This window comes from Orbicella franksi, chromosome 9 (assembly GCF_964199315.1).
Source record: "Orbicella franksi chromosome 9, jaOrbFran1.1, whole genome shotgun sequence".
Lineage (NCBI taxonomy): Eukaryota > Metazoa > Cnidaria > Anthozoa > Scleractinia > Merulinidae > Orbicella > Orbicella franksi.
In genome coordinates, this window is record NC_138153.1 from 18,087,674 (window position 1) to 18,105,154 (window position 17,481).

Below are 17,481 nucleotides of genomic sequence, written 5' to 3' on the forward strand. Positions count from 1 at the left end.
ATTTACTGTAATTATATATTATGGCTAAGTTTTTGCTTTATAGCGTTATTTTACACTTAATCGTACCTATATCAAAATTATTGATCGTGATTAATTCTCTGCAAGACTGTTTGTAGCGTATCTCAGTGTCGCGAGATCAAGAGGGATTCTAATTATAGACATCCAATTGCAATTTTAAAAGCTCTTTTGTCAGTTAACGTTCTTGTTGTGTTGGTTTGTGAATATGTTAAGGAAGAAACGTTATCCCCAAGTGTTTGCAATCTTTTGAAGCACTTGAAGTTTTCAACTCAACGTGTTTAATTGGGTTTCTAAACTCACCCACCTGACTAGAAAAGAGTATTCTGGTTGGCTGATAGCATCATGAATAATTTATTACTTTCAGAAAAACTATTCACCAATGTTCATTCTTAACCATGACTTGAGCCGTGATTTTTGTTTCATAATAAGTTTTCAAAGGTGGTGATCAAGAACTATAAAACAACAAACTAAAAGATATCGACACATGCCACTGGGCATGCAACTGTTTATCAGGAAGCCGAGCTTCTGCACTAACCAGAACGCCTGATTCTTTTATTTGCTTTTTTTTTACCTCTGGAAAGAATATTAAAATGATGTGTAGGTCATAATATCTTAACAGTAAGAAAAACTAACACAAACTTACTGAACAATACAAACCTTAAAGTAAAGGTAATTAAGTAAAAAGAAACCCCGTATCCAAAAACGTGTTTCTAGCTATTCAAACTTGCTATTGGTTATTTGGCTAAGAGACACAAACTCAATTTTGTTCATACCTTCAGAATTTGATTCTGTCAATAAATAATTGGACGATGTTGATTGCGTCATGGTAGGTTTTGTGGCTGACTCATCGGTTCCACTTTCTGTCGGCTGTGTTGCCTCTTAAAAGATTAACGAAACGATTTATTAATTTAGACTCTTTTTTTTGGCCTCAAGGCAGCTCCCCTCCTGCAAGGCTAATTGATTAATTGAAATTAATTAATCAAACAAACATTAAAGTTTACACCTTATTGTGCTAGTGCCCCACCGAATAGCGGTCCCCTAAATTAAATAAACCATCCTAGTAGCTCTCTGCATTAAAAACGTGCAGCGCCGAGGTTTGACCTGAACTGGATTAAACCCATTCTCGTCCCCATAGCTCTTTTCGCTTCTCTTAGCCGGCGGGGCCTTGGCACGAGAAACGAAGGGCTCTGGAAACATAGGATTTCCTAGTCCTTGATTTTAGGACTTCCGGTAGATAGATAGATAGATAGATAGATAGATAGATAGATAGATAGATAGATAGATAGATAGATAGATAGATAAACTTTATTTAAACACGATAATAATTAAAGCTAAAAGCTTGTGGGGTCGTGTATTTAAATTTAACTTTGCTAAAAGTTTAAAATTACGATTAAAATGTTTAGATTACAATTGCGGCCGTCGAGGCAGGATTTTAGGAATCTTTGTTTCAGGCCTTAAATGGTCTCAATTTGGAGAATGTTTCCGTCCGTGTAGAGCAGAAAGAGGCGATAAGGAACATTGTTGTTTTAAAGAAAGACAGTGTAATTTTTTACCTGCTTTGGCAAGTCATTGATTAAACAGTTATTGTCCTTTGTTTGTGACTCCTGGTATGGATCAACTGAATCGTTTATTTTGGTTGTTCCGCCTTTAAATGCCAGATCAGACCGTGGAGCAAAACGATTTGCAGGTCAGCTGCCTAATGGTTCGGAATACTGAATCATTGAGCGAGATTAAAATTGAATATATCAAGCAATCGAACTATCCACTAATTTATGTCCACCCGGAGGCATTTGTTGGAAAATTAAGCAAGTTATTGCATTGTGAAGATGTGAGACGTAGTATGAGAGTTGTCGTACGTAACTGATGAAGCACATCACGTTGAAGAATGGCAATTATTTAATATCTGTCTTGAGTTATTCCCATTTACTACAGGACTAAAGACTTTGTAAGTGAACGAATTTTGCTCGACAAATATGCTTTGGGGCCAAAGAATGTAAAAAGTTAAATGTTGTATCTTTTTTAAATAGTCAACATGTATTTTCGTAGATGGCTTTTTGTGTAAAAGAAATGTAAGTTAGCTTTTTTTTAATTTAGTCTTCCCTACCTTCTCTAATTGAGGCTCGAATTTCTGAATAGGTAATAATTTTTTACAGGGAATGGCGGCATTGTTTGTGTGATCATCATTTCTGTTTCATCGACGCCCTCAGACAATCCAAATCCTGTATGAGTGGCTTTCAAACTGTAAAATTAGTCTGCGACAATTTGATATACTAGTATATTCGAATACAAAATGTGGAAATTTAATCGGCTGAGCTACTTGTATGCTGTCAATGATCGCAAACTAATTATAATCATTTCTAAATCAGCAAACATTCGAATACATTGTAGTTACAGGAAGAGGTTTTGGCCTGTACCTGCCCAACTAAGTATGGTAAGTGCCATATTAGCAAAAGTACGTTGCCTGTAGTAACACTAACTGCAACAGTAACTGAGCAAACAAAATGTTATACATCAATTTTCGAATTCCTTGGAATGGTGGATCCACAAATCATTGCAGTGAACCCCAATAGGCAGAACATTTTCTACACTATTCATCACGACCACATGCTGGTGATGACAAAATCAAAGTGCTGCTTCTTCTGTAGATAGCAAAACTACAAGTTATGAGAGAGAGAGGATGCCTCGTACAATGATTTACTCCACTTTACACACTGTCATTGTGGACATTGTATATTGACAATATAATTGGAAAATGTGACCTTAATACAGTATCCCTTGGTTGATGATTTTCTTATCTTGATCTGTCTGCTTGAAAATGCATTACTACTACAGTAATGAGAAATTATAGGTTGACCTATTGTTCTTGAAAAGTGAAAATTTCATTGCTCAGCCCCTAGTTTTGCAAGTGATGAACACATTGTATATTTTCTAATCCACTGTAAACTTTGAAACTTTATCCATAAGACTATTATTGTTTACGTTTCCTCAGTTACTATTTTCTTAAGTACCCATGAAATGAAAAAATCAAGTCATTTACGTGGTAAAACTCAAATTGCTCCAAATTTTTTAAATGAGGCTTGAAGAAACGGATATATTTTTCTACCCTCTATGTTGGCAAAAAGGTCTCTTCGTCTTTGGGGAATGATTGCTCGACTGTCACTGAGCAGTTGTCAGGCGGTAAACACAAACAGAATGTCTAAATGTCTGTTCTCAGTTGCACGTATATCAGAGTTAAGAATTTAATGTGTATAGTTTCAAGCAGTGACAGATTGATGCCTCGCTGAGGCCTAGTTTTTAAAACCCTAATTTCACCTAAATCATTTAATTATACCTCCCTGCAAAAGGAGCCCTTTTTAAATTTTTGCATCAGTACATAGCTGAAACATTATCTACTCATCATCATCATCATCATCATCATCATTATCATCATCATCATAATCAGTTCTGCTTTCCCGTGTGGAGATTGGAGCCAACAAAGAAAAGTGGAAATCCCTTATTGGCTTTCAATTGACTCCAAAGCGTAAAAAAAATATGCTAACAATTGTTCGCCAGGAAACAAAAATCATTTACACACCGTTTTCCTTCAAAGGCAACACAGTAATATATTTTAGACATATTCTGAAACACCAACCCTAAGCCCGCATTTATAAACAGATTAAAAAGTCGCTAAAAATTAACTAAAAACTTACCGAAACTATCTAAAATTGCCTAAATTTAAAAACTAAAACCAAAATAAAACAATAAAAAATCAGCATCCGTAGTAAGCTCTTCAGATCAAAAAGATGCTTTTTGAGCCTACGTTTAAAAGTGTCAAGTGATGTAGAATCTCTGACAGATTGGGGTAGAGGATTCCACAGGAATGGCACAGCAAGCGCAAAATAACGCCCACCATAGATCTTAAGATTATAGGTTGGATTTCAAAGAAAGTTTTTAGCAGATGAACGAAGTGAAGCACTTTAAATGTGATCAATAGAATTTTAAAGTTTATCCTCTTTTCAAAGGGTAGCCATTGAATTTCCATGAGGAGAGTTGTTATGTAATCCTACTTTTTAGACTGGGACACTATTCTTGCAGCGTGTAATGAATTAACTCCGTTTTCCGACTCACGAAAACTGGATAAAGTGAATCCGACCGAGTTTAAACTAGCATTCCAGAGTTCAATCCACGAACTCAACGAAAACATACACACCAAGATATAATGCGAGTAAAATCACATGTGATCACGTCGCTAACAAACAATAAGTCAATGTCAACTAAGGGGGTCGCCTAAACTGCGCACAAAGCGCAATTTAACACTCGCTGGAGCCTATGTAACAAATATTTAGGAGCACCATATAGCAAAGAGTTCTATCAATGCCCTTGGTGTCTTCTTTTCTTACAATCAAGAAAGTGGTAACAGACTGAACTTCGGTGAAAAATACGAAATACTGTGGAATAACAGGAAAATTCTTGTGGGAAAAAAAAAACTGTTTTTTTTTTTTTTATCAAAATTGGTATGACGCCGGCATTACCAAGATAAGCGACATATTAAACCAAAATCAAGATTTTTTGAAGTGGCATGAACTTGCAATAAAATTCAATTTGAAGGTTCCTTTCACCATATACTATGGCCTGGAAAACACAATCCCAAAAAATTAGAAAGCTTGTCTTCAAAACCCTATTCCGAACGTCACACAAGATACCACAGTCAACACCCTAAGAACCAGTTCTATTTACTCCTCTCTTTTAAACACCATCTTCGTTCCTCCCACTGCTGAAACCAAAATTCTACGCCACAGATTTACAGAAAATACCATCCAGAAGGTTTATCTCATGACATTTGCCGTCACAAATGAAGTAAAAATAATAATATTTCAGTATAAAGTGATTCATAACGTGCTTCCAACCCTTGTTACACTTTATCGAGACGGCATTTCAGAAAGCCCCAAAGGCAACCTATGCAACGCAGAAGAATAAACGTTGCATCACCTGCTAATAAACTGCACACTAACAGTCGATTTCTGGATTCTGTTTCAAGACTGGTGGTACCAAAACACAAATGAAACAAGAATGTTATCCATAGGCCATATACTCTCCGGCTGGCATGATAGGACAAAGCATTGGTAAGTCCTAAATTATTGTCTACTGATAGCCAAATATTGTATTTTCTGCACAAGCCTTCGCGGAGATGTTTTAGACTTTCAAAACTTTCTATCGGGCATTCCCGGAAAACTTGAAATTCATAAAGAGATTGCGACTGCAAAAAAAACACTTCCAAAATTTTATCCCACGTGGGCCTTTTTACTTTAATTTTATATGCTGCTTATGTTTATGGTTAATTATTATTTAATGTCTTATTTATTATTTAACTGTAAGCTTGTACATATAGGAAAAAAAAAACTACATGTATATATTAGGTGTTACTGTAATATAATAACAATTAAGAAAAAAAAAAGGATGCGTATAGTGTAAGAATAGTATTGTGACAGTGGTGTAAGTAACCAGTATTGTAAGTACCGTCAGTAAATTATGTAATTAGCCGTATGTGACATAGTGTATTGTTATTAGTGTAAGTATGTAGTATTGTAAGTAATGTATTTTATTGTACTGTTAAAAAAAAATAAATAAATAAAATGTCCAAAAAAGTATACAGAGAGCAAAGAGTTGCAATAATCAATCTTTGAAGTTAAAAAGGCATGTACCAGAGTGTGGATATTTTGCGCAAGTGGAAGAATGCAGATTTACACACGGGAGTAATATAAGGAACCATGGACATAGAGTCATCAAGTACAACTCCAGTGCAGTTGAAGAACAGCTAACCATTTCTTAAACAATGATCAGATTGCGAAAATTACAGCTCTTCTAGGTATGAAGCGGCAAAGATACAGAGACACTATTAATGCCACTGGGAAGAGCATATATTTGAACCCCATTATCAAGTTTCATTTTATTTCTATGTTTAAAAGTCTTTGAACAGTAAGCAATCAAACTTTTCAACTGCAATTTTCGCCTGGAAAGTTTTAAAGAAAAAAAAATAATATTGGCTTCTTTTCAAAAACTGTATTAAAAAATCTGAAACTTTACACAAAAATATGCTTCATTTATGAGGAGAAATGCAGTTTTAAAACTATCTGAAAAAGTCCGCACGTTCTAATCAAGTGAGCAATGACGACACAGGTACAAGAGCATACATAGTGTATCTTCATAAAAAAATCTACGACACGCAAGTTTAAGTTTCTTACCCAAGAAAAGATATACCCCTCGGCAAATTCTCCCTTTTTTTCGCTCATGCGAATAGCCCCTTTAATTTTGAAACGGCAGAAGCCACGCGGCCATTTTTAAGTGCTCTATAGGATTACCTTTTGAAACATGTCAAGTGTTTTCCAATTTTCCAATGCCTGTCCTCACACAGGCATTAAACACACTTTTAGACATGGTTACGCGACTGATGATGTCATGACACCAAAATTATTACACCATAATTATCCGTGACCTTGAGTGTCCTTGACATGATTATTATACAATCTGTAGCTAGATGATGTCACAGGCGCTGATTTCAAAAATTCACTGTATGCTTTCGGCCAATCAGAAAAGACATCGTGAGTTCAATGTATAATAATTATTATCACCTGTAGAGGTCGGTCCTTTGGGTTGACTTGTCGGCGATTGCATCGTGGCAGGTTTGGTCATCGTGGAAGGTTTGGTTGTCAATTCTTTGCCTTTTGGAAAACAGAGAGGATTGCAGGGTGTTAGCATGCAATATCATGGGTGACAAATTACTCCTTAATTTTGGCGCGAAATCTAAGCGCTAATTTAGAATTTCACATGTAAAATTACAAAGTCACCCCGGCAACGTTTAGCGGGAAATGTCTTGATACAATGAACAAGTCAAGACCCCACGATTGTGACCGTTTTTTTTTTTTTTTTTTTGACCCATTATATTAAATTGCATATGATGTAAAATAATTGCTGCTTATTTGAAAGGCTTTTCAAAATTAAGAAGAATGGCATAGCTCTTTTTGGAATTTCGTCCTTCCTTCTAGGTCCTCGTCCGCATCCTTAAGGCTTAAACTCAGATCATCTACTGTACATATAACGAGCGAAGCATCTGATTGACAAATTCAGGGTCTTCCCCTTCATAGCTGGTGATGTGCTTGAGGAGGGTAAAGAGACTCGAAGTAACTCCAAACATGACTCGAGAAAATCTGTATTCTGCGAACTTAGCTTCCGTTGAATTCACGTCATCCACCCACAGAAAACGCAGAGCAGGGCGGAAAAGGCCGGGGGGTGAAACGGGCAGTCCGCTCTTGGTCCAATGTGTGATGCGGAGAAAGACTGGTACGAGCGCTCCTTCCGCGCTTCCGGTGAGATTAATGGCTGCCAAAAATCTCCTCTCGACGAACCGGAAATCAACTTTTCTTTCTTTATTTTTGAGCCACCAGTGGTATATTTTCAAAAATCTTTTTGATGCTTTAGACCCAAAAGTCAATACGTTTATGTCTGTTGTAATGATGCTTAAGTAGTTTCGTCGTACGCTACCCAAATTTGAGTGAAGTAAGACAGTGTCGAATGCAGGTATGTCCTGCTTATAATGACCAAGCCGTGATCCGCTGCTTCTTTTACGAGTACTCCACATTACTCCACTCTAAATTTTACATATGTTGAAGATCGATAGCTTTTACACAACATAGTAAAAAATCAGCTGGATATATTTGGATATAGCAGCGTTTCAGAACTTCAAAGTTTCCCTCCTCTTGCCACACGCTTGCAAGGATTTCGCCATAGAGTCTATCGGGAACGAAAAGTAATAAAATTTTGCTTGTTTGAGTTTCATCTGAATTGCAAGCCGTGATGCCTCATCAAGGCATAAAAACTATAGTCTCTAAATACTGCTCACTTTTGTTTGTGTAAAAAACCCAATTAATAGCTGGTTGTCGATGAAAAGGAGCGCCCGGCGATCCGTGTTTTGTAGCTAAACATGACAAATTGACTTCAGTTACGCTCTTTCGTGTAAAAAAGGCACATCGAACTCAAACAATATCTCTAGCTTTATATATGTTTGACTGATATGATAAATATTTGAGAACATGTTAGAAGTTTAGCTGGAAATATGAGAAGACAGCAGAGATATTAAATCAGCAAAATTACGGTAGCACTTTTCAATCAACCCGAATAACAATTTCATTTTGTTGTTTGAGTTCTCAAAACTCCTTGTCTTCTTCATTTTCGCAGTATAAAATTTCACTCTGAAGAAACCGTGATCTTAATAGCCTTTTAACGTTGGCAAAAATTATCGCATTATCTCAGCACAAAAGATGGGGAAAAAAAAATACTTTGACAGGAGTTTATATTGAGAAATTAAAAACACCGACTCGGACTTGAAACTGTTGAAAGTGCACGGGCTACATTATGCAAATTGGCTACTTGTACGCGTCAGACTTTCCTGCTCGCCAAACAAGCAGAAACAATAAGAAACTGATCGAAAACAGATTTTGGTTACGATTAAACATTATTCTGATTGTTCTGAGAAACGCACAAATTAGCCGGCGATACCAGAGTAAAGAGTTTCATAACGTTTACTCGGAAGTCAGGAGAAATTCAAAAGATTACGCGTATAACTAGCGCGAGCAGATCTTACAGCGCGAAATACGAAGTCCTGTTTTTCGGCAACCTGAAAAACTCACCTTTTCCCATTACCTCAGAACAAAAATGCACGAAAACCCTTCCTTCTTCATAAAGAAGGGAGTTTCGTGGAATTTCTTTAGAAATCTAAGTTCCACTGCAAGTAAGCGGAATCTGCTCGTTTTAGTAGACCCCAGTCTACTGCATCACACCTTTTTGCTCGGACCCGCTCGTTTCACCGCCCTACATATAAGCGCCCTGACGCAGAGGGTCTCTGTCCTCCTCCTTGACGGCTATCATAAGGATGTTTTTCTCTCTGTCGGCAACTAGCGCAATTGCCTGAACTCTGAATCTTATGAGAATGTCTAAGATGCCAGGAGTTAGGGGTGGTCCAGTTTGAACACATTCATTTAATGCTGGCCCATTTTCTCTTGCTGAGGAAGGTAATGTATCTGATGACAAAGCTGGGCTTTCTCAGATTAGTCAACTCTTTCGATGATTCCCCTGTCAAGCTGATCCTTAATCACACGATCATACTCCTCGAGTTGCTCTGGCTTCTAGTTGAGTCTCTTCAGCAAGGACTGTTATCTTTTTTGACTGAGACTGCGATTGTCAGGTAGTGGGTCATAAGCTTCCTTCCATAGAAGGCCTACTTTATATCTCTGATTCCTAAAAGTGATTATCCCTTCGAATGTTCCTAGAACAGCGTTTTCTTCCTGCTTAATTCCCATTGATTCCAATTTCCATAAGGTGCGGAGTTTCTCGTCAAGCTCCATGTCATGCACGTTCATCTCATCTCTGCGAGCGTCAAGTTGGGGTACATTTGTTGCTGCCAAATTGACTGAATAGGTCTCTAAGCCAGGTGCATTCTCGATCTCGACAGGACCAGATAATGTCCATCCAGATCTTGTGTTCATTATAACAGGTCCACTTTCTCCTCTTCTGGCCTCTCCATTTGTAATGTTCCAATACTGTTTCTACTCCAATGAGAATGTCTACGACAAGATTCTCTTCTGAAATACATTCCCAAAAAACAATGTCCTTCATGAAGGACATTGTTTTTTGGGAATGTATTTCAGAAGAGAATCTTGATCAAATGGGCATTGTTCTTCCCTGCAAATTGAACTTCTTGATAATTCAGTGGTGAACAGATCATTGGTATAACATGGGCTATAATGGTAACAGTGACGCCATAATCGACATTTTTCAGGCACAAGTTCTCAACGTCAACAGTCTTTTAAAGGTTGTTGTAATGTGATCCAAATGTCTTGATTCACAATCTCTCCCTTACTATTGGTTTCAGGCCCAGAGTCTCCTGAAGTTGCTGAGTGATGTACGTCTTCTGATTTCCACTGTCCAGGATGATTATTACACGATGTTTCTCTTGGAGCTGCACTGAGGTAGGATTTGATGCTAAGGCGATGCAAGTTTCCAACAAAATTAGGACAAGTAAGCTACTACAGGGGCACCCAGCGACCGTTTTCTCTCAAATGCTTTTAAACGCTGTTTTAGGCTATCTGGAGTACTTTTAAAGCTCTGTAGGTGAATTTTAGGTTGCGCTAAAAGAAATTTTATCCGTTCGGTTATTTTAGGGGAACTTGAGTATTCTCGAATTTATTAGGGCTTTTTAGTCCATTTCCCGAAAACAGTAGATCTCATCGCCCTTCCGAAAATGATGGCGGACCTTTTTTGGGCACCCAATACGACATTTTCATCAATCTGAAAACAATAGACATTAAATTTCTCATATCACGAAAGTTCGAGCTGACAATCCTCGTAAGAAAATTAGAGGGAATTAAAGGCCTTCCCAAAGATAATTTACCGAAACGATCCGTTGGGAGCCCCTGCTACCATACTGTTGAGCCTCTACACCCAACGCTTGCAAGCCTCTGAAATGGATTTCTTTTTTGTCACATGATTGTCTGATCCCCTTAACATCATTGACAGAACTGACCACTGGTAACTTAAATAAGTTATCCATATGAGGACTTATTATTAGTTGTTTGTTTCCATTCCTTTGCTCCAAGATCTCTCTTGCCGAGTTAAAGTTTTCCGATGTCAATGGCAGCCCTTTAATCCCAGCTGCGCCTGGACCTTCCATGAGGGACTTCAAATAGTTAATTTTGTCTATGTTACTAAATTTCGGGCTTAAATTAACAGCACTGTCAAAACAATCGATGAATGCTTGCCACTCCGTCGGTCGACCATTAAACCTTTTCATTTCCAGTTTCGGTAATTTGGCGCAAATTTCGACGTTCGAAGCTGCAGTTGCTCCATTTAAGAGTAGTTCTGATGCATGGGGACTTAAGCTTACGTTTCCAGTTGAAGTGCTTGGGGTTGAAGGGTTGGGCGAATTAATCTGCACAGATTTCAAAGTCGAATCGATGCGACCTAGAGCCCACGCGATTTCATCTGTGATTTCGCTTGCTTCGGCAACTTCATGGTCGATGGATTCGTCTTCATTTTCATCATCTATGAGTTCCAAAATACGGCTATCGAGGATTTTCAAGGTATTGAGTTTTTCCCAGAGTATATTATTCTGTTGCAATGGTTTATCCCGTAGCGACGGCTTGAAATTGGCGATTAAATCTTCAACCTGCGCGAGGAGTTTCTTGACTGCTCGATGACCTTCGCGGATTTTCCTTCGTTTCTTGAGTACTTCAGCCATTGTTGGTCCAACATCAGACACCGAAGAACCATGTAATGAATTAAATCCGTTTTCCGACTTACAAAAGGTGGCTAAAGTGAATCCGATCGAGTTTAAACTAGAATTCCAGAGTTTTATTCACGAACGTAACGAAAACATACACACCAGGATATGCTGCGAGTAAAATCACATCATGTGATCACGTCGCTAACAATCAATAAGTCAACCCCTACTAAGGGGGTCCCTTGAATTCCGAACACAGTGCAATTGGACACTCGCTGGAGCCTATGTAACAAACATTTAGGAGCACCATATAGCAAAGAGTTGCAATAATCAATCTTTGAAGCTACAAAGGCATGTACCAGAGTTTAAGTAGTTTCAGCCGTAAGAAACTTCCTAATCGTGCATATGTTGCGCAAGTGGAAGAATGCAGATTTACACACGGCAGTAATATAAGGAACTATGGACATTGAATCATCAGGTACAACTCCAGTGTCTTTTGCAGTTGAAGAAAAGCTAACAATCTCCTCAACAATAATCAAATTGCGAAAACTACATCTCTCCTAGGTATGAAGCGGCAAAGATACAGAGACACTATTAATGCCATTGGAAAGAGCATGTATTTGAACCCCGTTATTAAGTTTCATTTTATTTCTAACTTTAAAAGTCTTCGAACAGTAAGCAATCAAAGTTTTCAACTAAAAGTTTTGCGTGGAAGGTTTTATAGCAACAAAATAAATAAAAGTGGCTTTTTTTTTCAAAAACTGCACTAAAAAATCTAAAACTTCACACAAAAATCAATAGAGCAATGACGTCACAACCACAAGGTCATACATAGTTTCATAAAAATATCTACCAATACGTAAGTTTAACTTTTTTAACCAAGAAAAGTTATACCCTTCGACCTAGTCTCCCCTTTTTTCGCTCATGCGAATATCCCCTTACATTTTGAGACGGCAGAAGTCAGGTGGCCATTTTTAAATGCTCTCTAGGATTACCCTTTGAAACACGTAAAGTGCTTTCCAATTTATCAATACCTCTCTTCACACAGACATAAAACGCACTTTTAGACGTGCCATGACACCAAACTTGCATGAACATCTACTTTATAGCAAGTGTTTTTTCATGTAATTTAGCAACGCACCGGACTCTTATCATCAACAATTACTGGATGAGGTTTTTAAGATATCCAGAATAATCAACGCCGAAACCGAAGGCTGACGCTGATAACCCTTACCGAGACCTTGATTATTCTGGATATCACAAAAACCGTATCTAATATTTGTTTTATTATACATTGAACGAAAAAAAAAAAATGGAAGTCATGTTTTTGCTTCTTCACTGACGGCAAGTAACACAAAGCGCGCGAATGTGACATAATTACCCTTAGAAATCATGCACCGTGGTCAGACATGACATGGTAACCTGTGACCTTAAGGGCTGACATGATTATTGTATAATCTGCAGCTAGATGACGTCACAGGCGCTGATTTCAAAAATTTACTGTACGCTTTCGGCCAATCAGAAAAGTCATAGTGAGTTCAATGTATAATAATTATTATTACCTGTAGAGGTCGATCCTTTAGGTTGACTTGTCGACGACTGCATCGTGACAGGTTTGGTCATCGTGGAAGGTTTGGTTGTGAATTCTTTGAAAACAGAAAGGATTGCAGGGTATTAGCATGTAACATCATGGGTGACAAATTATTCCTTAATTTTGGCCCGAAATATCAGCGCTAACTTAGAATTTCATATGTAAAGTTACAAAATCACCTCGGCAACATTTAGTGGGAAATGTCGTGATACAATGAACAAATCTAAACCCCACGATTGTGACCGTTTTTTTTTTTTTTTTTTTTTTTTTTTTTTTTCACGCATTATATTTAATTTCATATGATGGAAAATAATTGCTGCTTATCTGAAAGGCTTTTCAAAGTTAAGAAGAATGGCCTTTTTTTTTTTTTGAAATATCTTCTTTCCCTCTAGTGATATTTAGGTTTTTGTGTTATGCAAATAAGGAAATATCGCAAGAGATATTCTTGATTCAGTGTTACGCTGTTATTGCTTACGACATCACCAGTTTCCTCATTTGCATAATACAAAAACGTAAATATCTCTAGAACGAAAGAAGATATTCCAAAAAGAGAAACGCCATTCTTGTTTATTTTGAAAGGCCTTTCAAATAAGCGGCCATTTTTTTCACTTCATATGCACTTTGAAAGGTAATCAAGCGGTATACTTGAGAAATTAAGAAATAATTTCACTAGTGCACGTGTTTTGCCAAAATCATAGTCATCTCCCTCGCCTGAACGCTCGAATGATTATTACAATTTTCACAAAGCGGACTTTCATTAGAACGAAAGGAGATGGGGGGGGGGGGGGCATTTCCCTCAACTCTAGAAACACAGCGAGGATAACAATTTTCTTTGTGCTTAGAAAAGAAGGTTGTGCAATGTTGTTCGGCTTGCGTTGCGATGAATTGAGAGTGAAATTAATCTACGTTACGTCTCTTTGGACGGAAGGAAATTAACAAGTACGTAAGGTTGCCGAAACCCTGCCATGACATCAACGCCGGCAACCTAATTGATGCAACGGAACACAGCGTTTCTGCATTTGCATTTGACTGTCCTTTCCACGCAAATAGTATTAAAGAACAAAAACTCAATCCAGACCATAGTATCGATTTTGGTCACTCCAGTGACCATAGATTGAAAACGTGACAGAAAATTGGCGTTACTTTCGATTCTCACCAAATTTGGACAGTGGGATGATCTCATCATTAGCCAATAACAGGCCATTTTTCAGCTCTTTTCGTCATATCCCGCCCTCGAGAGAATTTTGTCAAGTTAGCTAATTTAGTATGCAAGCCAACGTAATGGCGGTCGCTCTCGGCGAAATGTTTATTTGCTCAAAATTGGGGCAAAATCTTTCGGAGATGGAAGTCAGGACATTTGTAAGGATACAGAAAGTAATTTGGGACCAGTTGCTGGCTTCTAAGGCTGAATTTATCCAGAAGTAAGCTGTATTTTCGTTTTCGTGCCGAAAGCCAAGCGGTGAAATATTATCGGCTTGTTATGCTGTCCTGTTCTGTTTTTTCTCTTGGTCTTTTTTATAGCCTGCCGAGGCCACTCTTTCGTCTAAATCAGTTGAAAAAAGTTCGAAAATGATGTTCCCATTCACGTTTAAGCTCTCAGGCGATAATTCTGGAGTTTTTTGGCCGAAACGTCGGCTTTGTTATGTCCGTGTTTTTCGGTTGCTATGGGCGACCGTAGCGTCCTTTGTTAGGTCAAGTCTGGGAAGTGAGGTCGCAAAAAAATTCTAATTAATTCTGGTTTTGTTCGATTTCGCTGAAATTTTAACACGATAAAGCTGGATTGTTAAGGAATAGATTTACGTTCTACCGATGTGTGGTAGCTATTAACACTAAAGTGATATATCGCTTCGAACTCAGGGTTTTGAAGAGATTTTTTTGCAACGTGTGGGTTCGGCGTGATTTTGTAATCGGAGGATTTTGTTGACCCCGAAGGAAAAAATATCCCGAAAAGGTCATTTCATCGACGATTCAAACGAATATAAATATGTATATGTTCCGAGCTAACTTTCTGGTGAAAAAATATAATTTTTGACGAGCGCTGGGTTTTTAATTTTTTTCCCGCGAAACACAGGGTATGTGAAGAGCTCTGTCAGCTAAAAAAAATCTCGAGCTCACAATCAAATCATTAAAACAAACGTGAAGGACGAACGCAGGAGGAATACCAGCACAACGTTAGTGATAGTATGAATCGTCAAATTGAGGGAAGCTTACTGGATAAAATCAGTTAAACCCTATTTCGTTGAAAATGATTACAATCGTTTAAGTCAGGTCGATTGTAAAGTATACATATAGAATGTATAAGTTATACCTTTATTGCAACTGCTGACACGACGCTCACAAATATACCCATTCCTGAAAAGGTTCTGGCAATCCAAGTCATTGTACTTTCCATACTGTTTCTCATAATTACGCATAACCACGCAATTTCCATCGCCATTCGGTTCACCTTGTGACCAACGATTCCAGAATGTGTTCACTGGGCTCTTGTTGCTTAACCATCTCCACTCTCTAGATTGTACATTTTTTTTCAATCCGATAAAATATTCCTTAGCTTTTGTCAAATTTAGAATAGCGTTTTTCAAGAATTTCCACTCGTCGTCACTTTCCATAGAGACAAGATCTCTCCCTGCAGTCTCCTGGCATAATTTTCTGCTTTTCTTCCAAATCATACGTGATGTCACATTAAATGTGTAAATGGAGCAATCATCTTTAAAACACTTACAGGTCTCATCTATAAAACAGAAAACCACAAACAGAGAGGATAAGCATATAATCCATCAAATATTTTCGCTTGCGCGTGATTGGTCTAAACAGGTCACGTGACCGAATATTCCCAAGCTAAAATTGGGAATATGCGAGGATAACTACGCTCTCGGAAAACTGTTCGCTTCTTGGAACAGAAAATGTCGCGGACAAATATCCAAGCATATTTCCTTGCCAAGTGGAGGCTATTGTTTACATAACACATTGAGTTAACTGGGCTAATAGTCTCAATAATGATCATCATCATCATTATCACCATCTTTATAGTCATCGTCGTCTCCCTTCGCCGCCTCCTTCTCCTCCTCCTCCTCATAATAATAATAATAATAATAATAATAATGATAATGACAATGACCATGACCATGACATTGACCATGACCATGACGATGTCGACGACGATGACGATGATGATGACGACGACGATGATGATGATGATGATGATAATGATAAAGATAAAGTGTTTCTATATAACCAAAGAAAACAGACGGCTACTTTGGAAACACAAGAACGACAAAAGACGGTTGTCATACAGGTCGTACATTTCGAGTAAAACGACAGTAGTGCCTGCCCATGCTTGTGCAGCAATATTTAATCCTTATTAAATATAATTGAACATTTGTTACCTTTTAATATCTTACCTTTTAATAAATGAAATCTTAATTCAATGTAAGCTTGTATAAATTTCCCTTACCAGCGTTCCCCAGTGCTTCCACGCTGAGTCTCAGTACAAGAAGAGTTATCATTATAACATAGGGTATTTTCTCCATTCCAACAACACGAGCGTGAGGGAAGCTTGATGACATCGAAAGCAAAATAAGGAACAACTTGCGTCAGACCCTGTTTGAATGCAGCGCTTCAGCCACTTTAGAAGTTCCTTGTCAACATTAGCGCTAAAGCGCGGCTGCTACTAGAAGAAAAAGAAAGAAAGAAAGAAAGAAAGAAGGAAGGAAAGAAGGAAAGAAGGAAAGAAGGAAAGAAAGAAAGAAAGAAAGAAAGAAGGACAGACATACACACAGACAGAAAGAAAGAAAGAAAGAAAGAAAGAAGGACAGACAGAAAGAAAGAAAGAAAGAAAGACAGAAAGAAGGAAAGAAAGAAAGAAAGAAAGAAGGACAGACAGACAGAAAGAAAGAAAGAAAGAAAGAAGGACAGACAGACAGACACACAGACAGACAGAAAGAAAGAAAGAAAGAAAGAAGGAAGGAAAGAAAGAAAGAAGGAAAGAAAGAAAGAAAGAAAGAAAGAAGGACAGACAGACAGACAGAAAGAAAGAAGGAAAGAAAGAAAAAAAGAAAGAAGGACGGACAGACAGACAGACAGACAGACAGAAAGAAAGAAAGAAAGAAAGAAAAAAAGAAAAAAAGAAACACAAAATGATCGTTTCCCAAATGTCCTCGTTCCTTTTGCTACTTTTCGTTAAATCTGTTAAGTCTGAGATATTATATCATTTCATTGTCGCTCCATGGCGTAAAAGCATTTAGAAGTTGAACTGCAATTTCCCAGTCAATATAAAATTGAAAAACAGCAACGTTGTTGGATTTTGAAACAAAGTTGAAAAATTAAAGGTAAACGGTCCAAACTGTTCTCTCACAAGAAGACACTTGACTGAGACATGGAAGGGAATGACTAAGTTAAATCTATCAATGTTTCAAAATCCGTGAAATCCGTCTTTTCCGCCGTGTTTAGTAAAAAGTTTCACTTAACTGCCTCCCAGTACTGGAAGTTTCCACCGAAGGTTTTTCCTATTAATGGCGGAAAGGACGGATTTCGCGGATTTCGCGGATTTTTTCAATTGATTTTATTTAATTCTTCTCTTTAAAACTGTAAGTAAAATATTATTAATGATATATTATAATAT

General features: G+C 37.7%; 2 protein-coding genes and 1 pseudogene across 3 annotated transcripts in view; all 3 read right to left on the bottom strand.

Annotated features, from left to right (window-relative positions):
* Positions 1-17,481, bottom strand: part of LOC145497757 (uncharacterized) — a 123,771-nt gene that overhangs the window by 17,704 nt on the left and 88,586 nt on the right. The gene's annotated exons all lie outside the window — the stretch shown is intronic.
* Positions 423-15,522, bottom strand: LOC145497387 (uncharacterized). Its single transcript, XM_081477202.1, has 4 exons — positions 15,169-15,522; positions 12,832-12,930; positions 6,627-6,716; positions 423-896 (listed from the first exon to the last, which is right to left on the bottom strand). Exons 1-4 carry the CDS (start codon positions 15,467-15,469, stop codon positions 733-735), a joined length of 654 nt encoding a protein of 217 aa, XP_081333328.1. The 5' UTR covers positions 15,470-15,522; the 3' UTR covers positions 423-732.
* LOC145497389 (uncharacterized) lies at positions 8,926-11,458 on the bottom strand (annotated as a pseudogene).

What these genes read in the sequence shown, in the direction of transcription:
- LOC145497387 (XM_081477202.1), bottom strand. Translation starts at nt 15,469, where the DNA reads ATGGAAAGTGACGACGAGTGGAAATTCTTGAAAAACGCTATTCTAAAT. An exon ending in TGTCAGCAGTTGCAATAAAG is followed by an intron (nt 12,931 to 15,168) that starts GTATAACTTATA and finishes ACCCTGCAATCC; the next exon opens with TTTCTGTTTTCAAAGAATTC. An exon ending in CAAAGGACCGACCTCTACAG is followed by an intron (nt 897 to 6,626) that starts GTGATAATAATT and finishes TAATCTTTTAAG; the next exon opens with AGGCAACACAGCCGACAGAA.